Below are 19,009 nucleotides of genomic sequence, written 5' to 3' on the forward strand. Positions count from 1 at the left end.
CCGTGAAGCTACACCTCCAGACCTGGTTTGTGCAGGTTGTTCTTGAGATAGGGTCTTATGTCCACTCAGCACGTGTCTATTTTAGGCTTCCCATAATTGTTGTGAAGATAGGCATGCACCACACTGTCTAGCCACTTCCCTCCATGAGATGGAGTCTCAGATATTTCTGTCTGGCTAGTCTCAAAACTGAGATCTTCCCATTCTCAGCTTCCCAAACAGCTAGGATTACTGGTGTGAACACTGGGTGACCAGCACTTGGTGAAATAGCCTAATTTACACTTGTTTTCTCTTAAGCTTAATGCTGTTAACTACTGTTTTAAAAATTCCATGATCACCCCTCTATACAGTATATTCACAAAAAATAAAAATTAAAATTATAAAAAAAAAATTCCATGATCAGACCACTCCAGACCAGTTTATCTCCACAACCAGCTCAGATGGACATCAGAATTTGTAATTCAAATGCTCAGCCAAATTTGCTAACTACTAAAAACTTTCCCAATTAATTGGCACAGTGAACACGTCACGGGTGTGCTGGAGTCTTGGGCAGGAATTGGAGCAAAAAAGCAGTCTCTAGTTGACAACTTCTTCCTTTAACTTTTGTATACCCTTCAAATACTGAAAACTACACTGACTATAGGGAACAGTTCATTTGTTTTGGTGAGATGAGACTGCCCCAATGTAAGCTCTACCTCATGCTAATAGTTGTAGGGGAATACATTTCGGTGAAGGTCTGACAATCAAATCTGCTTCAAGTAAATTAACAAACTAGTTGCTAGACTGTTTTAAACCTCATTTGGAAAGAGTTTTCATTATCAAATTGCAGGGTATATAATTAGAACCACGATGGTGAATATGACTGTAAGCCTGAGAATAAGAAAAACACCCTTATGATCACAAAATTAGATTATAAAAACTTCCTCTTTAATCAAGTCTTGAAACACAGAACAGGTTTCTTGAATAAAATGGAAAATTTCAATACATTGAGAGATAAATCCACAAGTCACCAGACATACAATACCTAGTAGGAAAAAAATAAAATAGTGGGTTTACACAATCCCAGGTATAGCCATGGTCTGATTCTTAAGATGCTTCCTCCCTCTGTCAAGTGCTCTGTGGATACAGAGCACACCATGACTTCTGAGATCCCACTTAGCTGAGCTTGAAGCCCACAAAGCACTCCTCTGGTAGGGCTGTGGTGGTGGCTCTACTCAAGAAGCAAAGCAGTTTTCAGCACATTCAAACAGTGTATCAAACATCCTTTAAATATCAAAGTGAGAAAAAAGAAAGCAACATATTCATGCTATGAGAAAGATGTTAGAAAGGACAGGCTGTGTAAAGTTGAGGTTGGAAATGGTTCTCCAGCTTCATTTCTTTGGCTTGTTGGGTAGTGGCCTCCGGAACAGCAAGATATGAGGTTCTGGAAGAGCAAGTAAATTCTAAGAAACAAGCTCACACCATTCTATGCACAACTGTAATGTATTCCACCACCACCGCCCAGCTATCACCCATTCAGATCTTTCTAACTAAATTAAGATGTAACCATATGGCCTTAGAAGCAGACCCAGAAGTCTGGCCTGTCTGCCTAGCACAGAATTGTTAATATCAATTCTTTTTTTATGTTTGTACAGCCTTGGGGTGTCCTTTATTAGTTTTGCCTGGCAGGTGGGTGTCTGGTATCTTATCAAGAAATATAATTTCCTCTGCTTTTCTGGAATACATCCAAGAACATGCTTTCTGATGGAAAACAAAACAGAGGCCACAACCAGGGTATGTGGCTTTAAAGGGTGCTTCTGACTGAATTAGGACTAAAGGCTTTTCAGTAACTAGTTGTCGCTAATCTTCTTAGTTATTTTACTCTTCTTCTTCTGTTTTTTGGCTATTCAAGGACCTAGTAAACCATTCCCTATATTCCTACTGCTTTAGGTTATGCATTCTTATTCCTTTAGTCCCTCAGTATAGCAGTCTACATGGTTTGTTGCTTTTAGCCATTGCACTGACCTGGTTCATGGATCATATAATGAACCCATCCCTGACTCTGTTGAACGCCAAGATTCCTCCATTCAGATTCAGACATCAAATGGGTTTTAGGGACAAGTTTGGCTATGTCCTTGGGTAACATGACATGCCTGTAACAGAAAAATGGTAAGGTGAGGAATGTGTGTCAGAACTGGGTACAGTCTGTTAGGCAAATACTCGTTTGGTTTTTTTTTTTGTTGTTTTTTTTTTGGGTCTGGTCGTGGGCCTGAACTCTGAGTCTGGGCCCTGTCCCTTAGTTCTTCAGCTCAAGGCTAGCGCTCTACCACTTGAGCCACAGCACCACTTCCGGCTTTTTTTTTCTGCTTATGTGGTGCTGAGGAATCGAACCCAGGGCCTCATGCATGCAAGGCAAGCGCTCTACCACTGAGCCACCTTCCCAGCCCCAGCTAGGCAAATACTTGTATACAAAGACAAGGACAGAAAAGATAGACTGGTTTCTGATGTCAGGAAGTACATACATTTTTACTGTGGGATGGAAACAGCTAGAAATACATGTAAATGTTCACAAAATTAGGAATAATTCAAGCAGATACTAACATCTAACTCCAGACACTGTTGCTATGTATTTTCTGATATTATGGGCTTTACAGTCTTCTGGTTGACTACCCACAATACAATGGAAGCCCCACAGAGCACATAGAGATAACAGGTAAAAGTTAGATTGGGAAGGAAGGAACAAGTTATTTTGTAGAAAGTCCTTTTTTTTTTTTTTGGTCAGTCATGGGAGCTGAACTCTGGGCCTGGGTACTATCCCTCAGCAATTCAGCTCAAGGCAAGAGCCTTATCACTTAAGCCACAGTGCCACTTCCAGCTTTTTCTCTGCTTATGTGGTGCTAAGGAATTGAACTCAGGGCCTCATGCATAGGAGGCAAGCACTCTACCACTGAGCCACCTTCCCAGCCAGAAAGGCAATTTTTTTTTAGTGTAATTTCAGTCGTCCTAAGGAATACTGACCTCATCTTCCTAACTCACTCAGAAGGGATGTTCCATGAGACTTGGAAAATTCCATGCTTTCTAATCAAAGGCTAATGGCAAAGAAATTACTACTCTGACTTGAATCAGACTACACCAGATAAGACTTTATCATACTCAGAGAAAATGTACTAAATGTTCCCTCTGTGCTATTGACAAGAGGTCCCCCTAGCCCCTGAGATAATTCTGGTCTAAATGTATGAAAATAGTTTACAATCTCTAACAAGCCCCCTGACACCAAATTTGGCTTCATTACAAAAATGAAAGAGCTCTCTCTCTCTTTCTCTTTGTTGGTTGTGGGGCCTGAACTCAGCATTGGGTGCTGTCCCTCAGCCCTTCAGCTCAAGGCAAGCACTCTACCACTGGAGCCACAGCACCACTTCTGGCTTTTTCTGCTTATGTGGTGTTGAAGAGTCGAACTCAGGGCCTCATGCATGCAAGGCAAGCACTCTACCACTAAGCCACCTTCCCAGCCCTTTTTCTACTTTTAGGAACATGGCAATTGTGTGTGTAAAGTAGGATAAGCAGATAGTTTGTGGGTTTTTTTTTTTTTTTTTTTTTGGTCCAGTCCTGGGACTTGAACTCAGGGCCTGAGCATTGTCCCTGAGCTTCTTTTGCTCAAGGCTAGCACGCTACCACTTGAGCCACAGCATCACTTCTGGCCTTTTCTGTTTATGTGGTAGAGGAATTGAACCAAGGGCTTCATGTATGCAAGGCAAGCACTCTACCACTAAGCCACATTCCCAGCTCAAGCATATACTTTTAATTAGTAGTACCAATGTAGAGAAAAACAGCTGAAGGTGAGAAAGTTAATTAGGTTCAAGGCAGATAAAAGTTATGTTTTTGTCAACACACACCAACTTTTGCAAAGTGCCCCAAATCTTTAACTAGGCTAAGTAAAGAAACAGAATTCTCCAAGTGAACAAAAAACAAACCAGAAGTTACCTGAAGTATTACAATTAACACAGATTACTGTAATGCAGTATTTGTAGAACCCTTTGCATTCTCTCATTTTCCAGTGTAGAATTATTATGGATCTAGAACTTATCAAATCCATGGAATGGGTGAATCTAATCATGGTACACAGTGTGCACATATGTCTCTATCAAAATAACCCCCTTTGAACAACTAATTGGCACTAGTAAGAAAAACAGGGGCCGGGCGCTGGTGGCTCATGCCTGTAATCCTAGCTACTCAGGAGGCTGAGATCTGAGGATCCAGGTTCAAAGCCAGCCCGGGCAGGAGAGACCGTGAGACTCCTATCTCCAATAAACCACCAGAAAACCGGAAGTGGAGCTGTGGCTCAAGTGGTAGAGCGCTTGCCTTGAGCTGAAGAGCTGAGGGACAGCGCTCAGGCCCAGAGTTCAAGCCCCATGACCGACAAAAAAAAAAAAAAAAAAAAGAAAGAAAAACAGGGGGAAAATAAATTAAACCAAGGGAAAAAATAAAAAAGAATTTATCAAAACCAAACATTGCATCCAGTACAAGAATTTTCTTCACAATCCTTAGGAGATGTATTTTCCAAACCATTTCAGTATCATTTCAGGCAATCTTCCCTAGGGGTTTCCCTCTAACCTTTATTCCCCCAAAGTCCAGTGGACTCCCATCACATCCCGTCCATAGGTTTAGTAAACAGCATGTGTTGTCACGTTGAGTCTGTTACCTTTCACATATTTTTAAGTTTGTGACTTGCAGAAACCTAAGCACTCCATCACTTTCAAGTATCTGAAGGTTATCTACAAGGACCACAATTAAGTTTTTGTCTTATGTTCCTGTCTTTCCAATAAGCCACACTTAAGCTCTTTCAAAACTCCCCTAGTATTGAGGACATTGGGAAAATTCTAGGTCCACTTTTGCCTTCTTCAGGTGTCTTTAAAGGATTAGAGTGACACAAGAAGTTTCCCAAAGGGAAGCTTATTTTATTTTACCGGTCCTGGGGCTCGAACTCCGGGCCTTGGCGCTACCCCTAATCTTCTTTTGCTCAAGGCGAGCGCTCTACCACTTGAGCTACAGCGCCACTTCCGGTTTTCTGGTGGTTTATTGGAGATAGGAGTCTCACGATCTCACCTGCCCGGGCTGGCTTCGAACCGCGATCCTTGAGTAGCTAGGATTACAGGCGTGAGCTACGGCGCCCGGCTTCCGAAGGGAAATTTAAAGTTGTGAGAATAATCCAGAAGCACCAAGGTGAAGACGGTCAACCGTGCTACTATTAAAGGGCTCACTCCACATCCCATTTCATTGTTTTTACCACACCTCCCAACACTCGCACAGGCGAGCAAGGCTTGCAACCAATCTCACGCCCCTCCCGTTAACTTCCTGCGCAGGCGCGAAGTGTACGCGCCTATCCCCGCCCCCCACCGGTCCCAGTATCTCTTCGTGCCCTCATAGTCAAAGCTGCCGACCTCGCTACAGCCCCCGCGCGGGCACTAACCGGTATTCGAACTCCTCATCGTCGTATTTATCCGAATAGTAAATTTGTTTATGCGACATGACCGCTCCACCAGCGAATTTCCAGCCGCGAGCTCCCAACCTCCAAACAACTCCCGACAGCACGCGCTCCCACCCTCTTTGGCCTCGCTTTCAAACACACCGCCTGCACTTCCTATTGGTCCTTTTGGTCTAAGGCGGGACAACTCCAACTTTAAGCCTTTGATTGGCTTAGATTTGCTTCTCTTCGAGTTCTTATTGGCGTGCAGTTCTGACGTTTCTTAAGAACACAGCTTTGGGTCAAAATCAGGCCTCTTATTGGCTGTCTCGACTCCTGGGCTCGTACTTGCGCTGTCATTGGCTGAGTCAGAAAAGTGGGCTGGGTGAAGGAGGGACCGTGAGGTAGAGGGTCAGGGGGTTAGTGAGGCCGGAAGTGAGTGGAATAAAGTTTCTCCGGGGAGGCCCGGGCCAGGAAGAAAGTTGGAACAGCGAATGAGGCAGGCAGTGGCGTAATACGGAACAAGATTGGCCCGCGGCGCGGTGCGGAGACTCCATGAGGCCCTGGTGAGTCTTGAATTTTTTTCTTCCTTGGGTGACCCACTCCTCCACCCCGGAACCCCTCTCTCGGGACCCTACTTCCGGTCTTCATTTATAAGTCCCGCCTCTACGACCCCCCCTCCGGAAGTCCCACCTCCCTACTCTAGGGGGCTCCCCGAACCCCGACTTATCTTTTGCTGTCGCGACCACACCCTATCGCCTAGCTTTCCTGGAAGTCCCACCTCCAGACACGCTCCCAGGCCCCACTATAAGAAGCCCTTCATTAGTCGGTCCAGTTCTCCAAAACTCCTCCTCTTCACCGGGATTCTCCGCTAACTTCTGTGAAAAACCTATCTTCCCAAAGGGCTAAACCAGTCTCCAGAAAGAACGAATGACTTAGTTGAAGTTACGCCTCTCTCGGGGTTCCGCCTCCTCTGGGGACCCCGCCCCTTCCGCCATCCACGTCGGATTGTCCCAACGCGGGTCTTGGAAGTCTGGAGCAGGCTTTGTGGGGGACCACGCCCCCTGAGGAGATTTATTGCTGTGGGTCCCAGGTCATCACCCTACCCTGGTCTTCAATCCCGGAGACTCCCTCCACCTGCTGATACTTCCCTGTCCTGTCTCTATTTGGGCCTCGCGCTCAGTTTTCATTTGGCGGAGCTCTTAGGCTCCACCAAATGGGAAGTCCCAAGTGCCTGTGTCTGGCTGTGAAAAAGGAGAATTTAGAGACAGCGGTTTTCTTCTCTCCTACGCTTCTAGGGTGACCAACTTGGAAGGGGGCTGAACTTGGGATCTGGGGTGGGAAAAAGACTGCTCAGAGATTCCCCACTCCACTGTCACAATTTTCCTTCTGGTTACCGACTCCACTCCAGAAACAGCTGCAGGTCGTACCTGACCATGCCTAGTTACGGGCAGTGGATTTGTTGATGTGTTGTCTGTATAATGGAAGCAAAAATTTTCTATCACCAGGAAATGGCTGGTTTGGAGTAGGGATTAGTGTTCTTTTTGTTGTGTTTTTTGTTTGTTGCTGTTTTTTTTTTTAAGTCCCCCTTCTCTGATTCTTCCCCGCCCTCCCCTCCCCCCCCCCCCCCCCCCCCCCCGAGCTTTAGTCCATTCATTCTGGTTGCATTTGTGGAGCTTTCCCTGCTGGACACATTCCTGAGGCTTTCACCATTTCCTGCTACTTCTTGCGGCTCTAGCCTCCTCCCTGCTGGGCTGTGTAGCAACGTGCAGCCTCTCCCCTTCCCCACCCCACCCCCATCACCTGGACTTCTAGTCCCAGATCTGCTTTCTCCTGATGCAAGTTTAAGGCAAACATCCTTTTCCTCCCCCTCCCCAAATACCCACACCTGTTGGTCATTCCCAGCTTCAACTCCCCTACATACCATCTCAAGAGGAAGGTGTACTGGTGTGTTTGTGTGGTTAGGAGTGTAAGGTCATGGCAGAATTCCTCTTGAGGAGTGGAGGATTCAGTGACAAGCTCTCCTGGGACAATAAGGGACAGTGAAAGAGTTATAAACATAGGAAAAAACATTTTAAGTGCTAGTATTTTAATCACTAAAGTAATATATTTTTTTAAGCCGGGTACCTGTGGCTCATGCCTGTAATCCTAGCTACTCAGGAGGTTGGGATCTGAAGATCACGGTTCAAAGCCAGCCCAGGCAGGAAAGACCCGTGAGCCTCTTATCTCCAATAAACCACTCAAAAAATCAGAAGTGGAGCTGTGGCTCAAGAGGTAGAGCTCTAGGCTTGAGCTGAAGAGCTGAGGGACAGTGCCCAGGCCCAGAGTTCAAGCCCCACAACTGACCAAAAACAAAATAGATTTTTTTTAATCCTTTGAAATAGACCTAAGAGTTTTTGAAAGATGTACCTTTTACTTATTGTATTTCAGTCCCTTCCTAACTTCCTTAATGCTTCTTAAGCAGAACTGTGGCAGGAAACTGTGGAATGGGTTTGGATTTATTACTAATCATGTGCCACCTCACCCCAACTTTTGATATTGCATTCTCCATCCCCCCCCCCTTTTTTTTTTAAATTGGTCATGGGCCTTGAACTCAGGGCTTGGGCTCTGTCTCTGAGCTTTTTTGCTCAAGGTCAGTGCTCTATCACTTTGAGCCACAGTGCCATTTTTCTGGATCTTGGTGGTTAATTGTGAAAAGATCCATCACATCCATCCCGGGGGACCACGCAGAGGCAGCAGGCACACAAAATTGGAGATATGTGTTTCACAGATTTCCCAGCCCTGGCTGACTTTGAACCTTGACTCTGATCTCAGACTCCTGAATAGCTAGGATTGCAGGCCACCAGAGGCTGGCGTCTTCCCTCCTTATTGACACACAGATTTGCCTTGTGACCTCTTATCAGTTTGGGACCTGTAGTTCCCAATTCTCTTTAGGAACTGTTACATTCTCTCATATCCCCCCCTCAGCCAGACCCCTCCTCTAGTATTAGGGACACTGCTGTGAGACTTAGTGACTGGTTTTATATAAGAAGTGGGGCGTGATTGTACCTGGCAGGTTCTAAAGGTTGATCTTAGACTTAGTGTTCTGATCCCCATTTTCTTATATTTACATCTTGCTTTGCTAACTGGGCCTGTGGAGAGGGGCAGAACAGTTCTGGGCCATTGCTCCTTGGTTAATAGGCATTCTGCATAGGGACTTTACCAACTTGTCTTTTTTATCCAGTTCTTGCCAGGTAGTTCCCTGATATACCCCCAAGTTGGACTTTATGTTTCTTTTTGGTCTGGTCGTGGGGCCTGAACTCTGGGCCTGGGCGCTGTCCCTCAGCTCTTCAGCTCAAGGCTAGTGCTCTACCACTTGAGCCACAGTGCCACTTCCAGCTTTTTTTTTTTCTTTTTTTTCTGTTTATGTGGTGCTGAGGAATCGAACCCAGGGCCTCATGCATGCAAGGCAAGCGCTCTACCACTGAGCCACCTTCCCAGCCCCTTGGACTTTATTTCTTATTTCACTAGCTTTGCCTTTCCTTTGGCCATGCTCTGTATCCACTGGGACTACTTCTTTCTCTTCCTGGCTTCCTTAGCTCCAGTCCACAGCTGTTGCAGCAGAGCATTCTAATGGCCCTGGCTCCCTGGGGCTACCATCCGGCAGTATATGGTTATAATGGTGGTGATGGTGGTGGTGGTGGTGGCGGTGGCCTGGGCAGGAGAATTGAGTGTCAAACCCTTTCAGGAAGGGAAATGCAGAGCTCTTGAATCCTCTCCATTTTCCATCCACAGCTACCTCTGTTTCCTCCCGCATTTCTCCCCAGCCTCCCTTAGCTTCCTGCTCCCTTCTGCCTGCCCTTGTCCAGATTGGATTGATCCAGGGCTCTGCTTATCTGCTTCGTTTCCTTCCTACTCCTCCATCCTTCCGTCTCTCCCTCCCTTTCCTCCACTCCAGATTGCTAGTTGTTTGTATGGGGCTGGGGAAAGGGGCCTAAGCTAGCTCTACTGCTGCCGGAATTCTAGGTTGGGGTGGTCAGTGGGGGGCCCAGCCCCTCTGAGCCTGTGAGTCAGCACTGTCCTTGGGATTGGTCTCTTTCTTTCATTACCCGCCCCTTGGGAGGAGCCAGGCAGCTCTGGGTCCAGCCTGTTCTCTTCTCAGTCGGGAGAGGAGGCTGCAAGCTGGGTTGGGCTGGGAATGAGGCCTGAAACTGACTGGATCTGATCTGGGGGTGTGGAAGCTACTTGTTTTCCGCCCTCCCAGGGACCTCCGTGACCCTCAAGCTGCAGGGGTCAGGCCAAGCTAAGGGCCTGGGGATGCCCCCTGCCTGGCCCCCTTGCCTAAATTGGCAGGGGGGCCAGGCTGGGCTGCAGCCCCCTTTTCATCTCAGCCATGGATCTCCTTCCCCCCAAGCCCAAGTACAACCCACTTCGGAATGAGTCTCTGTCATCGCTGGAGGAGGGGGCCTCAGGGTCCACTCCCCTGGAGGAGCTGCCTTCCCCATCAGCCTCATCCTTGGGGCCCATCCTGCCTTCTCTGCCTGGGGATGATAGTCCCACTACCCTGTGCTCCTTCTTCCCCCGGATGAGCAACTTGAAGCTGGCCAATCCTGCTGGGGGACGCCTGGGGCCTAAGGGGGAGCCAGGAAGGGCTGCCCAGGATGGGGAAGGGGCAGCCATGCTGGACTCAGGTCCCCTGCCCCTCCTCCAGGACATGAACAAGCTGAGTGGAGGCGGCGGGCGCAGGACTCGGGTAGAAGGGGGCCAGCTGGGGGGCGAGGAGTGGACCCGACACGGGAGCTTTGTCAATAAGCCCACGCGGGGCTGGCTGCATCCCAACGACAAAGTCATGGGACCTGGGGTTTCCTACTTGGTTCGGGTGAGTGAACATCTTCCCTTCCACTCCCTCCAAGATCCTCCCTCTAGTGCCTTTGCTACCTCCAGCTTTGCTAGGACCTTCTCTTCCTGCTCTTCCCTAGTGTTCCTATGTGTCATTGTCCTAGTTCATAAACCTGCCTTGTCCCCTTCTCCAGTTCCTAACCCAGCCTGGGATAATTTGTCTAGGCCCCTTCCTGTTTTAGGGACCCTCCCTGCCCTCCTCCTCCCCACCCCCCAGTTTAGCACAATGCTTAGCACATCAAAGTCTGTAAACATTGCCGAGTGGCTTTTCCATTCTCCCCTCCAGACTCCTCCCCTTTTCCAGAGTTGTCACTTTGTCCCACCCAGTGCCTTTCAGATTCTCTCACCAGCAGAGCAGGAGGTCCTCCTAGCTGTCCCTTTTCATATCCTGTTGTCTTTCACTTGTGGGATTAGCCCCAGGCAGTGGGAAGAGTACTGTACTTCCTTTAGGGCCCGCAGAGGGCAAAGACCTGTGGCCCTTTGTGACTGGTTGGGGGGAGGTAGCTGACTTGTTCTTCCTTCTCTCCCCTCAGTACATGGGCTGTGTGGAGGTCCTTCAGTCAATGCGTGCCTTGGACTTCAATACCCGGACTCAGGTCACAAGGTTGGTAGGGAGGGGTTATGGATTGTGGATAATGAGGCTGGGGGAAGGTGAAGAAAAGTGGGGGCACTTTGTGATGGTGCTAGTGCTGCCTTTTCTTTGGGAGGTAAGGAGGATTAAGAGAAAGTTAGGAGAGTCTTTGAAAAGAGGCACCTCTGGCCTAGAGCCTCCTTACCTATCCAGCCTTAGGGGTTAAGAGGAAAGTATCAGAAGCAGCTGGTGGATGAAGCTGGACCAGAAAATCGGGAGTAGATAGAAGGTTATTGCTGCTTTTGGGAAGAGAACAGGACATTTACTTAGTAGCTAGGAAGAGGTGGGGTTATACCCATTGAGGCCTTAACCCAATCAGCCAGGAAGCGGGCTCTCAATGTCATCAAATATTAAAGGCCCTTAATTCAATCCACCACGACAAAGAGCCTGGAGTGCCCTGGGAGTCTGGCCTGGCCTTCCCTTCCCCCAGCTCTGTGGCAACCCCAGCTGAGTAGGAGGCTAGCTGTGAGTTTAGTACCCCTTTTTCCCTAGGGAGGCCATCACTCTGGTGTGTGAGGCTGTGCCCGGTGCTAAAGGGGCAACAAGGAGGAGAAAGGTATGTTCTTGATGGGATGATGGGGGATGAAAGGGCTGGAGATGGAGGGGTTGGGGGATTGCAAGTGCGGGGCATGTGGGGAAGTTAAGAGGTGGAAGTATGCTTTCCTGGTATTAGATGTCCTCAGCTTCTGAGTCTCTGGACCCTTCCATAGCCTGGTAGCCGTCCACTCAGCTCTATCCTGGGGAGGAGTAACCTGAAGTTTGCTGGAATGCCAATCACGCTTACTGTCTCCACCAGTAGCCTCAACCTCATGGCTGCAGACTGTAAACAGGTTGGTAGGGGTCTTCAAGGGGGCCAGAAACTGATGGGGGAGATTCTGTGATAAGGCCAAAAGCTGGGAGAGAGTAGGAAGAGAATAGAGAAGGAAGAAATGAGGAAGACACAGGGTCAGAAGCTAAGAGAATGAGTCTGAGACTCGGTTCTGGGGTAGGAGTAGAAGGTACCCATGTGGACACTTATATTCCCTTCCTTCTCCATCTCCTGCCCTAATCCTCAGATCATTGCCAACCATCACATGCAATCTATCTCATTTGCGTCCGGCGGGGACCCGGTGAGTTGGATAAGAGTAAAGGGCCCGGGGGGGGGTAGGGGGGGTAGGGGGTGAATAAGGGGCTAGAATTGGGAAAATACTACAGAAGTGGGGTTGCTAGGATTGAGGACTCTGAAAAGGATTGGTTGTAAGGGTTAGCAGTAAGGTGGAGCTATAAAATTGAGCTAACTGGCTTCTTCTGCTCTTTCCATCCCAGGACACAGCCGAATATGTTGCCTATGTTGCCAAAGACCCTGTGAATCAGAGAGGTGAGGTGTAGTGGGGGAGCACTGGGTGAGTCTGTGTGCTTGGGTCGACTTTCCCTGTTGTTAATGGGTGCAGTTGTAGGGGCTCCTGCTGAGGAGATTGAGGGCTCCTGACCAAATCTCCCAGCAATATTACCTCAAAGTTCACTAACAGCTTCCATCTGCTGTGTCCCCAGCCTGTCATATCCTGGAATGTCCTGAAGGGCTTGCCCAGGATGTCATCAGCACCATTGGTCAGGCCTTTGAGTTACGTTTCAAACAATACCTCAGGAACCCACCCAAGCTGGTCACCCCCCATGACAGGTAAGAGAACGGGAAAGGTGTGGGGCAGCTCTTAGACCCCAGACTGGGACTGAAAAGTAGGCTTAGCTTCAAGTGGCTCAGGGAAGGAAATAACCGCGTGCCCTGCTTCCTACTTCCTGCTATTCTTATATTTCCTGTCGTACATCAGGAAAGCCTTTTGAGGCCAAGGCCAGCTCTTGCTCTTGTTGCCTGTGGTAGAGCTGTTGGCATATCTTTCTCTGGCTGGATGAGTTTTAATTACTAGCCTCCATATATCAGGTCTGTCTCTGATTCTTGCTTACTTTTCCATCCTTTATTCTGTGTTTTCTTGTCCGTTGAAGCTATCAAGAATTTGGGCCAGGTGCCAGTGGCTCATTTCTGTAATCCTATGACTCAGGAGGCTGAGATCTGAGGATCACTGTTCAAAGTGAGCCCAGGAAGGAAAGTCTATAAGACCCATATCCCCAATTAAGTGTCAAACAACTCGAAGTGGAGCTGTGACTCAAATAGTAGAGTGCAAGACTTGAGCAAAAGAAAAAAGAAACAAGCTGGGCACTGGTGGCTCATGCCTGTAATCTTAGCTACTCAGAAGGCTGAGATCTGAGGATCACCGTTCAAAGCCAGCCCGGGCAGGAAAGTCCGTGAGATGCTTACCTCCAGTTAACTACCAGAAAACTGGAAGTGACACTGTGGCTCAAGTGTGCTAGCCTTGAGCTGAAGAGCTGAAGGACAGTGCCCACACCCAGAGTTCAAGCCCCCTGACTGACCAAAAAAGAAACAAAACAAAACTCAGATAATACTCGGGCCTTGAGTTCAAGCCTCACAACAAGCATAATTTTTTTTTTTTTTTTTTTGAAACATAACTCCTTTGGGATATGCAGTGGGACTATGAGGGACTTTGTATTTCCCAGAGGAAGTGTTGGGGCAAGCTTTCCAGTCTACATAGTATTTCCCATTCCTCTTGGGAGATAGCATGGCTATCAGAGTTTTATAGTACGATCTCCTTTTAGTTGTGATGAGACTTGTCAAATCTTTTTACTATTGACTCTTGTCCCTCCTGGCCTTTTGGTCACCACCAATTTGTGTCCACTTTTTCATTTGGTCTCTCACAGGATGGCTGGGTTTGATGGTTCAGCATGGGATGAAGAGGAAGAAGAGCCACCTGATCATCAGTACTATAATGACTTCCCAGGGAAGGAACCCCCTCTTGGGGGGATAGTGGATATGAGGCTTCGGGAAGGGGCTACTACAGTGGCTGCCCGACCCACTCTACCCGGTGCCCAGACTCCCAGCCACCTGGGAGCTACACTGGTAAGTTATTTGGATGGTGGTGCCTGGGCCTAAGATGGGAGTGGCTGACTATGGCATCTGGTCTCATTTGATTGTTATCCCTGTAGCCTGTAGGTCAGCCTTGTGTGGGAGACCCTGAAGTCCGCAAACAGATGCTGCCTCCGCCACCTTGCCCAGGTACAAAGGAGGAGCGGAGACAGGCAGAGCCAGGGGCACAAAAGGAGGGAAGAGTCACTATATGGTCTCCCTCTCCTCAGCAGGCAGAGAGCTCTTTGATGATCCCTCCTATGTCAACGTCCAGAACCTAGACAAGGCTCGGCAGGCAGCAGGGGCAACTGGGCCCCCCAATCCTGCCATTAATGGCAGTGCACCCCGGGACCTCTTTGACATGAGTGAGTGTTCCTCTGTGTTTGTGAGTGTGCATGTATGTGTGTGGGGTGTATATCCCTATTTTCCTATTTGGTTCCTTTTCTCCTGTATATCTGCTTTCTGTCTTGGTCTCCCTTGTTGAGGGTCTGGGTTTTAGGTGAGTTTGGGGCCTCTCCTAGCCCTTGTTCTATATCCCCAGAACCCTTTGAAGATGCCCTCCGGGTGCCTCCACCGCCCCAGTCCATGTCCATGGCTGAGCAGCTTAGAGGGGAACCCTGGTTCCATGGGAAGCTGAGCCGGCGGGAGGCCGAAGCACTGCTACAGCTCAATGGGGACTTCCTGGTACGAGAGAGCACCACTACTCCTGGCCAGTATGTGCTCACTGGCCTGCAGAGTGGGCAGCCCAAGCACCTGCTTCTGGTAGACCCTGAGGGTGTGGTAAGTGACTAAAGTATGGGTAGAGTGGCAGAAAGCTAGGGACAGAACCCCCTTATGACGCTCCCTTCCCTCATTGCTTTATAAACTTTTCCTTGCTGGCAGCTCTCTGTAGGCCTCTGCTTTTATGTGTGTGACATCCTCCTGAAGAGTCTAAAGGTTGTTTTCTCTCATATCTTTTGAGTCTGAGCTGTGTTTTTTATAACCAGTGTTAGTGTCCCACACCTTAAGCCCATCAGATTTAGAAGGTGCTCACCCCATCTGTGCCCCTCTAGACAAGCGAGGAAACCACTACAGAGAGGCTGTGATGCCCAGTGTCTGTTGGTCAGAGGCTGGATACTCTCAGGTTTCATCTTGTAAGAGCTGGAGCCACCTCAGCTCCCCAGATGTGGGCTCAGCATCTTTTCCTCACTGTCCTTGTTTGTTTGTTCCTTTTTTTGTGTCTTTGGTGTTACTTTGTTTTATTTTTTGGTGCTAGTCCTGGGGCTTGAATTCAGGTCCCTGAGCTTTTGTCTCAAAGCCTAGCGCTCTACCACTTGAGCCACAGCTTCACTTCAGGCTTTTCTTTTGGGTGATTAGTTGGAGATAGTCTCACTTTCTTTCCCTGGCTGTCTTCAAATTTCAGTCCTTAGATCTCAAGCCTCCTGAGTAGCTAGGATTATAGGTTTGAACCACTGATTCCTGGTTGGTTGTTTCTTTTTTGTGTGAAAAGTACCAGGACTTGAACTCAGGGCTTTGCACTCTTGCTTGGATTTTTTACTCTCTGTTGGCTATCTACTGTGTAAGCCATGTCTTCAGTCTGTTTGTTTTTTTTCTTTTTTTTGTCAGTTATGGGGCTTGAACTCAGGTCCTGGGTGCTGTTGCTGTCCCTGAGCTTTTTACTTATTTATTTATTTATTATTATTATTTTTTTTTTTTTGCCACTCGTGGGGCTTAACTCTGGCCCTGAGCGCTGTCCCTCAACTCTTCAGCTCAAGGCAAGCACTCTACCACTTGAGCCACAGCACCACTTCTGGTTTTCTGGTGGTTTATTGGAGATAAGAGTCTCACGGACTTTTCCTGCCTGGGCTTGCTTTGAACTGTGATCCCTCAGATCTCAGCCTTCTGAGTAGCTAGAATTACAGGCATGAGCCACTGGCCCCTGGCTTCTCTGAGCTTTTTCGTTCAAGGCTAACGCTGTATCACTTTGAGCCACAGCACCACTCCCCTCCAGTCTGGCTGGTTTTGTTTTGGTTTTTTTTTTGGTCAGTCGTGTGGCTTGAACTCTGGGCTTGGGAGCTGTCTCTGCTCTTCAGATCAAGGCGAGCGCTCTGCCGCTTGAGCCACAGCACCACTTCTGGTTTTCTAGTGGTTTATTGGAGATAAGAGTCTCACGGACTTTCCTTGCCCGGGCTGACTTTGAACCTCAGTCCTCTGATCTCAGCCTCCTGAGTAGCTAGGATTACAGGCGTGAGCCACCGGCGCCCGGCCAGTCTGGTTGTTTTTAAAAAATATTTAAAAATTGTTATTATAGAGGAGATGTACAGAGGGGTTACAATTACATTAGTTAGGTAATGAATACATTTCTTTTTGGACACTGTCCTGGGTAGCTAGCTAGGATCATGGGCGTGAGCCACTGATGTCCACACTACCTTGATTTCTTTTCTACAACAATCTCAACCTCCCTCTTATACTTTTTTTTTTTTTTTTTTTGCCAGTCCTGAGGCTTGAACTCAGGGCCAGGGCACCATCCTTGAGCTTCTTTTGCTCAAGGCTAGCATTCTATCACTTGAGCCACAGCCCCACTTCTGGCTTTTTCTGTTTATGTGGTCCTGAGGAATTGAACCCAGGGCTTCATGCACTGTAGACAAGCTGGGAAGGTGGCTCAGTGGTAGAGCGCTTGCCTTGCATGCTCGAGGCCCTGGGTTCGATTCCTCAGCACCACATAAGCAAAAAGAAAAAAGCTGGAAGTAGCGCTGTGGCTCAAGTGGTAGAATGCTAGCCTTGAGCTGAAGAGCTGAGGGACAGCGCCCAGGCCCAGAGGTCAGGCCCCACGACCGGACCCAAAAAAAACCAACAAAAAACATGCACTGTAGACAAGCACTCTACCACTAAGCCACATTCCCAGCCCCTATTCTCAGGACCTACCTCACTTGGGATGTTTTATGGGCTGGGCCTTGAGTTGAAGAAGGGAATAGTATTGATACTGAGTCAGGAGCCTGGGGTAGAATCCTGTTTTTCCCCAAAACCTCAACAAAGTATTAATGTACAGAGTGGCCTCCTTGTCTAGGCCTTTCCTCTGCCAACTTTTTTTTTTTTAACTGTATCCTCTTCTGAGCTATGTCAACTTCTTTCAAATCAGGAAGTATTCCACTTTCCCTCAGCTTCATGTTTCTGGGCTGTTCATCCTTCACTGATCTGCCCATTCCCACAGCTGTGAATAGCGTCTCTTTGTAGAGAAGCCTAGATGATCAAGGCTGACATCCCTTCCCTCTATTTCTCCTTTAAGCCTTCTTGACTGTTCCATCTTCGTCGTCCTTGGTGGCAGAGGTCTTATTGGACTGCTCCCACCTAAATTGACTCTCTCTTCTCATCTTTCTAGGTTCGGACAAAGGATCACCGCTTTGAGAGTGTCAGTCACCTCATCAGTTACCACATGGACAATCACTTGCCCATCATCTCTGCGGGCAGCGAACTGTGTCTACAGCAACCTGTGGAGCGGAAGCTGTGATCTTTCCCAGCCTGTCTCCCAGGAGATGCCCTCCAGCCTCTTCTCCCCTATTCCTTAACTCTCAGGACTTCACTTGGGATGTTTTAAGGGCTGGGCCTTGAGTAGGAGGAGGGAGTAGTATGGATACTGAGTCAGGAGCCTGGGGAAGAATCCTGTTTCTCCCCAAACCTCACCAAAGTATTAATGTACAGAGTGGCCTCCTTGTCTAGGCCTTTCCTGTGCCAACCTGACACTCCATTTCCAAAGAAGGCTGGTGCTTCTAATGGAAATGTCCTGTGGTGATAGGCCCAGTGAAGCAATTGCCCTTCTGGGGAAGGGGAATGAATCACACCTCTGGTCTGCCCCTGGACTTCAGAATACCCCTGGCCCCTCTGAACACTCCCCCTTCTATGTTAAAACTTTGTGCCTTTGACCATCTCTTAGGTCTGCAGATACTTTATGCAAAGAGTTCTCAGGCCCCTGAATTCAAAAACAGGGGTTCTGACACTTTGGCTTCTTGGACCCTGTCCTCTCCTTGCTCAGTACCCCTTTGGGTTTGGGTTGGGAGAACTAAGGCAGGAGTGGCAGCTGTCCCTCGCCTTGGGGATATGCAACTCTTAAGAGATTGCCCCAGAGCCCCCCTCCCAGCTGGGGTTAGTTGGACCACTCCATTGCTCAGTGCCTCCTGGGCTGGGGAACCCCCTTCACCCAAGGGGTCTGTATATACATTTTGTAAGCCTACCCCTCCCATGTTGCATGCCTGTTATACTCTACAGCCCTACCTCCTGTAGCCCTCACTGTCTCTGGGGCGGTAAATGAATGAATTTGGGCCTTTTCTACCCTTAACTCCAAGGTGAGTTTTGTGGAGGCCAGCACAGGGGCATAGAGACTAAAGCAGTAGACAATCTGAATACTATCTGTAGAATGGGAACAGCATTCGTTTCATTTCATATGCCTATGTGTTAGGGCTGTAGATATACTTTTATTTTCCATGGCTTATTTTTGAGCACAAAATGATAATAGATTACATTTATACACCTGACTTTTTGGAACCCCTTTTACAATGATTGTCATTTTTCTCACCCTAGCCTGAACTGGCAGCATTATCGTTTTATTTTAGAGGAGAAACCTGGGACAAATCAGTTTCACCCTAGGACTAGGAAGAAAACTTGGGCCTCTTATGGCTAGGCTGGGAAGCAGAGTGATAGTATTGTTGCTATGTCATGTGGGGTACCTTCTACATTGGGTCTGTGTGTGTGGCCCATAGAAACTGGCCAGACAGAGAAGCTGGTCTGGCTCGGTCTGGAGGCTTGGGGATAAGGGAGGGTCGAATGTTTCAATCATGGCCATCCTTTTTTGAATGTTTTCACGGTCTCAATTATACCAAAGGGAAATAGCCTTCATTAAAGTCCTATTTCTTCTACCGGGTCTTCTCAAAGTCTATTGTTTGCACTGGGGGCCTTGTGCGGTGGGAGGTGGCGGCCAGCCCCACCTGGCTTCGTTGCTGGGGCACGCCCCGTGCCCGCCCGGGGGAACCCAGGGGTGGCAGTTTGTGCCTGGCAGGGGCGTGGCAAGGCTGGACGCTGGCTCTCCTGCCCCTGGGGGGTGTCCTGGGAGGAGGAGGAGGCTGGCTCGGGCGGGCGG

General features: G+C 48.4%; 2 protein-coding genes across 5 annotated transcripts; one reads left to right on the top strand and one right to left on the bottom strand.

Moving 5' to 3' along the window:
• Nucleotides 1–933: 933 nt before the first annotated feature.
• Cks1b (CDC28 protein kinase regulatory subunit 1B) lies at nt 934–5,595 on the bottom strand. The gene is made up of 3 exons (XM_042681391.1): nt 5,444–5,595; nt 2,002–2,129; nt 934–1,420 (listed from the first exon to the last, which is right to left on the bottom strand). Exons 1-3 carry the CDS (start codon nt 5,500–5,502, stop codon nt 1,368–1,370), a joined length of 240 nt encoding a protein of 79 aa, XP_042537325.1. The 5' UTR covers nt 5,503–5,595; the 3' UTR covers nt 934–1,367.
• Nucleotides 5,596–5,684: 89 nt separating this feature from the next.
• Shc1 (SHC adaptor protein 1) lies at nt 5,685–18,788 on the top strand. Of its 4 annotated transcripts, none has more exons than XM_042681386.1 (13): nt 5,685–6,003; nt 10,128–10,295; nt 10,849–10,919; nt 11,439–11,502; nt 11,657–11,776; nt 12,002–12,055; nt 12,252–12,303; nt 12,477–12,603; nt 13,695–13,893; nt 13,980–14,049; nt 14,130–14,264; nt 14,441–14,679; nt 17,258–18,788. In XM_042681386.1, exons 2-13 carry the CDS (start codon nt 10,131–10,133, stop codon nt 17,384–17,386), a joined length of 1,425 nt encoding a protein of 474 aa, XP_042537320.1. In that variant the 5' UTR covers nt 5,685–6,003; nt 10,128–10,130; the 3' UTR covers nt 17,387–18,788. The 4 variants fall into 4 exon arrangements, with proteins under 4 accessions (XP_042537320.1, XP_042537321.1, XP_042537319.1 ...); XM_042681387.1 differs by having other exon boundaries at nt 14,133–14,264; XM_042681385.1 differs by lacking the exon at nt 5,685–6,003 and having other exon boundaries at nt 9,107–10,295; nt 14,133–14,264.
• The last annotated feature ends 221 nt before the right edge of the window (nt 18,789–19,009 follow it).

This window comes from Dipodomys spectabilis, unplaced genomic scaffold (assembly GCF_019054845.1).
Source record: "Dipodomys spectabilis isolate Male_0828 unplaced genomic scaffold, ASM1905484v1 ptg000069l, whole genome shotgun sequence".
Lineage (NCBI taxonomy): Eukaryota > Metazoa > Chordata > Mammalia > Rodentia > Heteromyidae > Dipodomys > Dipodomys spectabilis.

Excerpts from the sequence above, each read along its gene's own strand:
- Shc1 (XM_042681384.1), top strand. The coding sequence starts at position 9,810 with ATGGATCTCCTTCCCCCCAAGCCCAAGTACAACCCACTTCGGAATGAG. Across the intron at positions 10,920-11,438 it reads ACCCGGACTCAGGTCACAAG|GGAGGCCATCACTCTGGTGT; the intron begins GTTGGTAGGGAG and ends CTTTTTCCCTAG. Across the intron at positions 14,265-14,440 it reads CCGGGACCTCTTTGACATGA|AACCCTTTGAAGATGCCCTC; the intron begins GTGAGTGTTCCT and ends CTATATCCCCAG.
- Cks1b (XM_042681391.1), bottom strand. The coding sequence starts at position 5,502 with ATGTCGCATAAACAAATTTACTATTCGGATAAATACGACGATGAGGAG. Across the intron at positions 2,130-5,443 it reads GATGAGGAGTTCGAATACCG|GCATGTCATGTTACCCAAGG; the intron begins GTTAGTGCCCGC and ends TTTCTGTTACAG. Across the intron at positions 1,421-2,001 it reads TTATATGATCCATGAACCAG|AACCTCATATCTTGCTGTTC; the intron begins GTCAGTGCAATG and ends TTGCTCTTCCAG.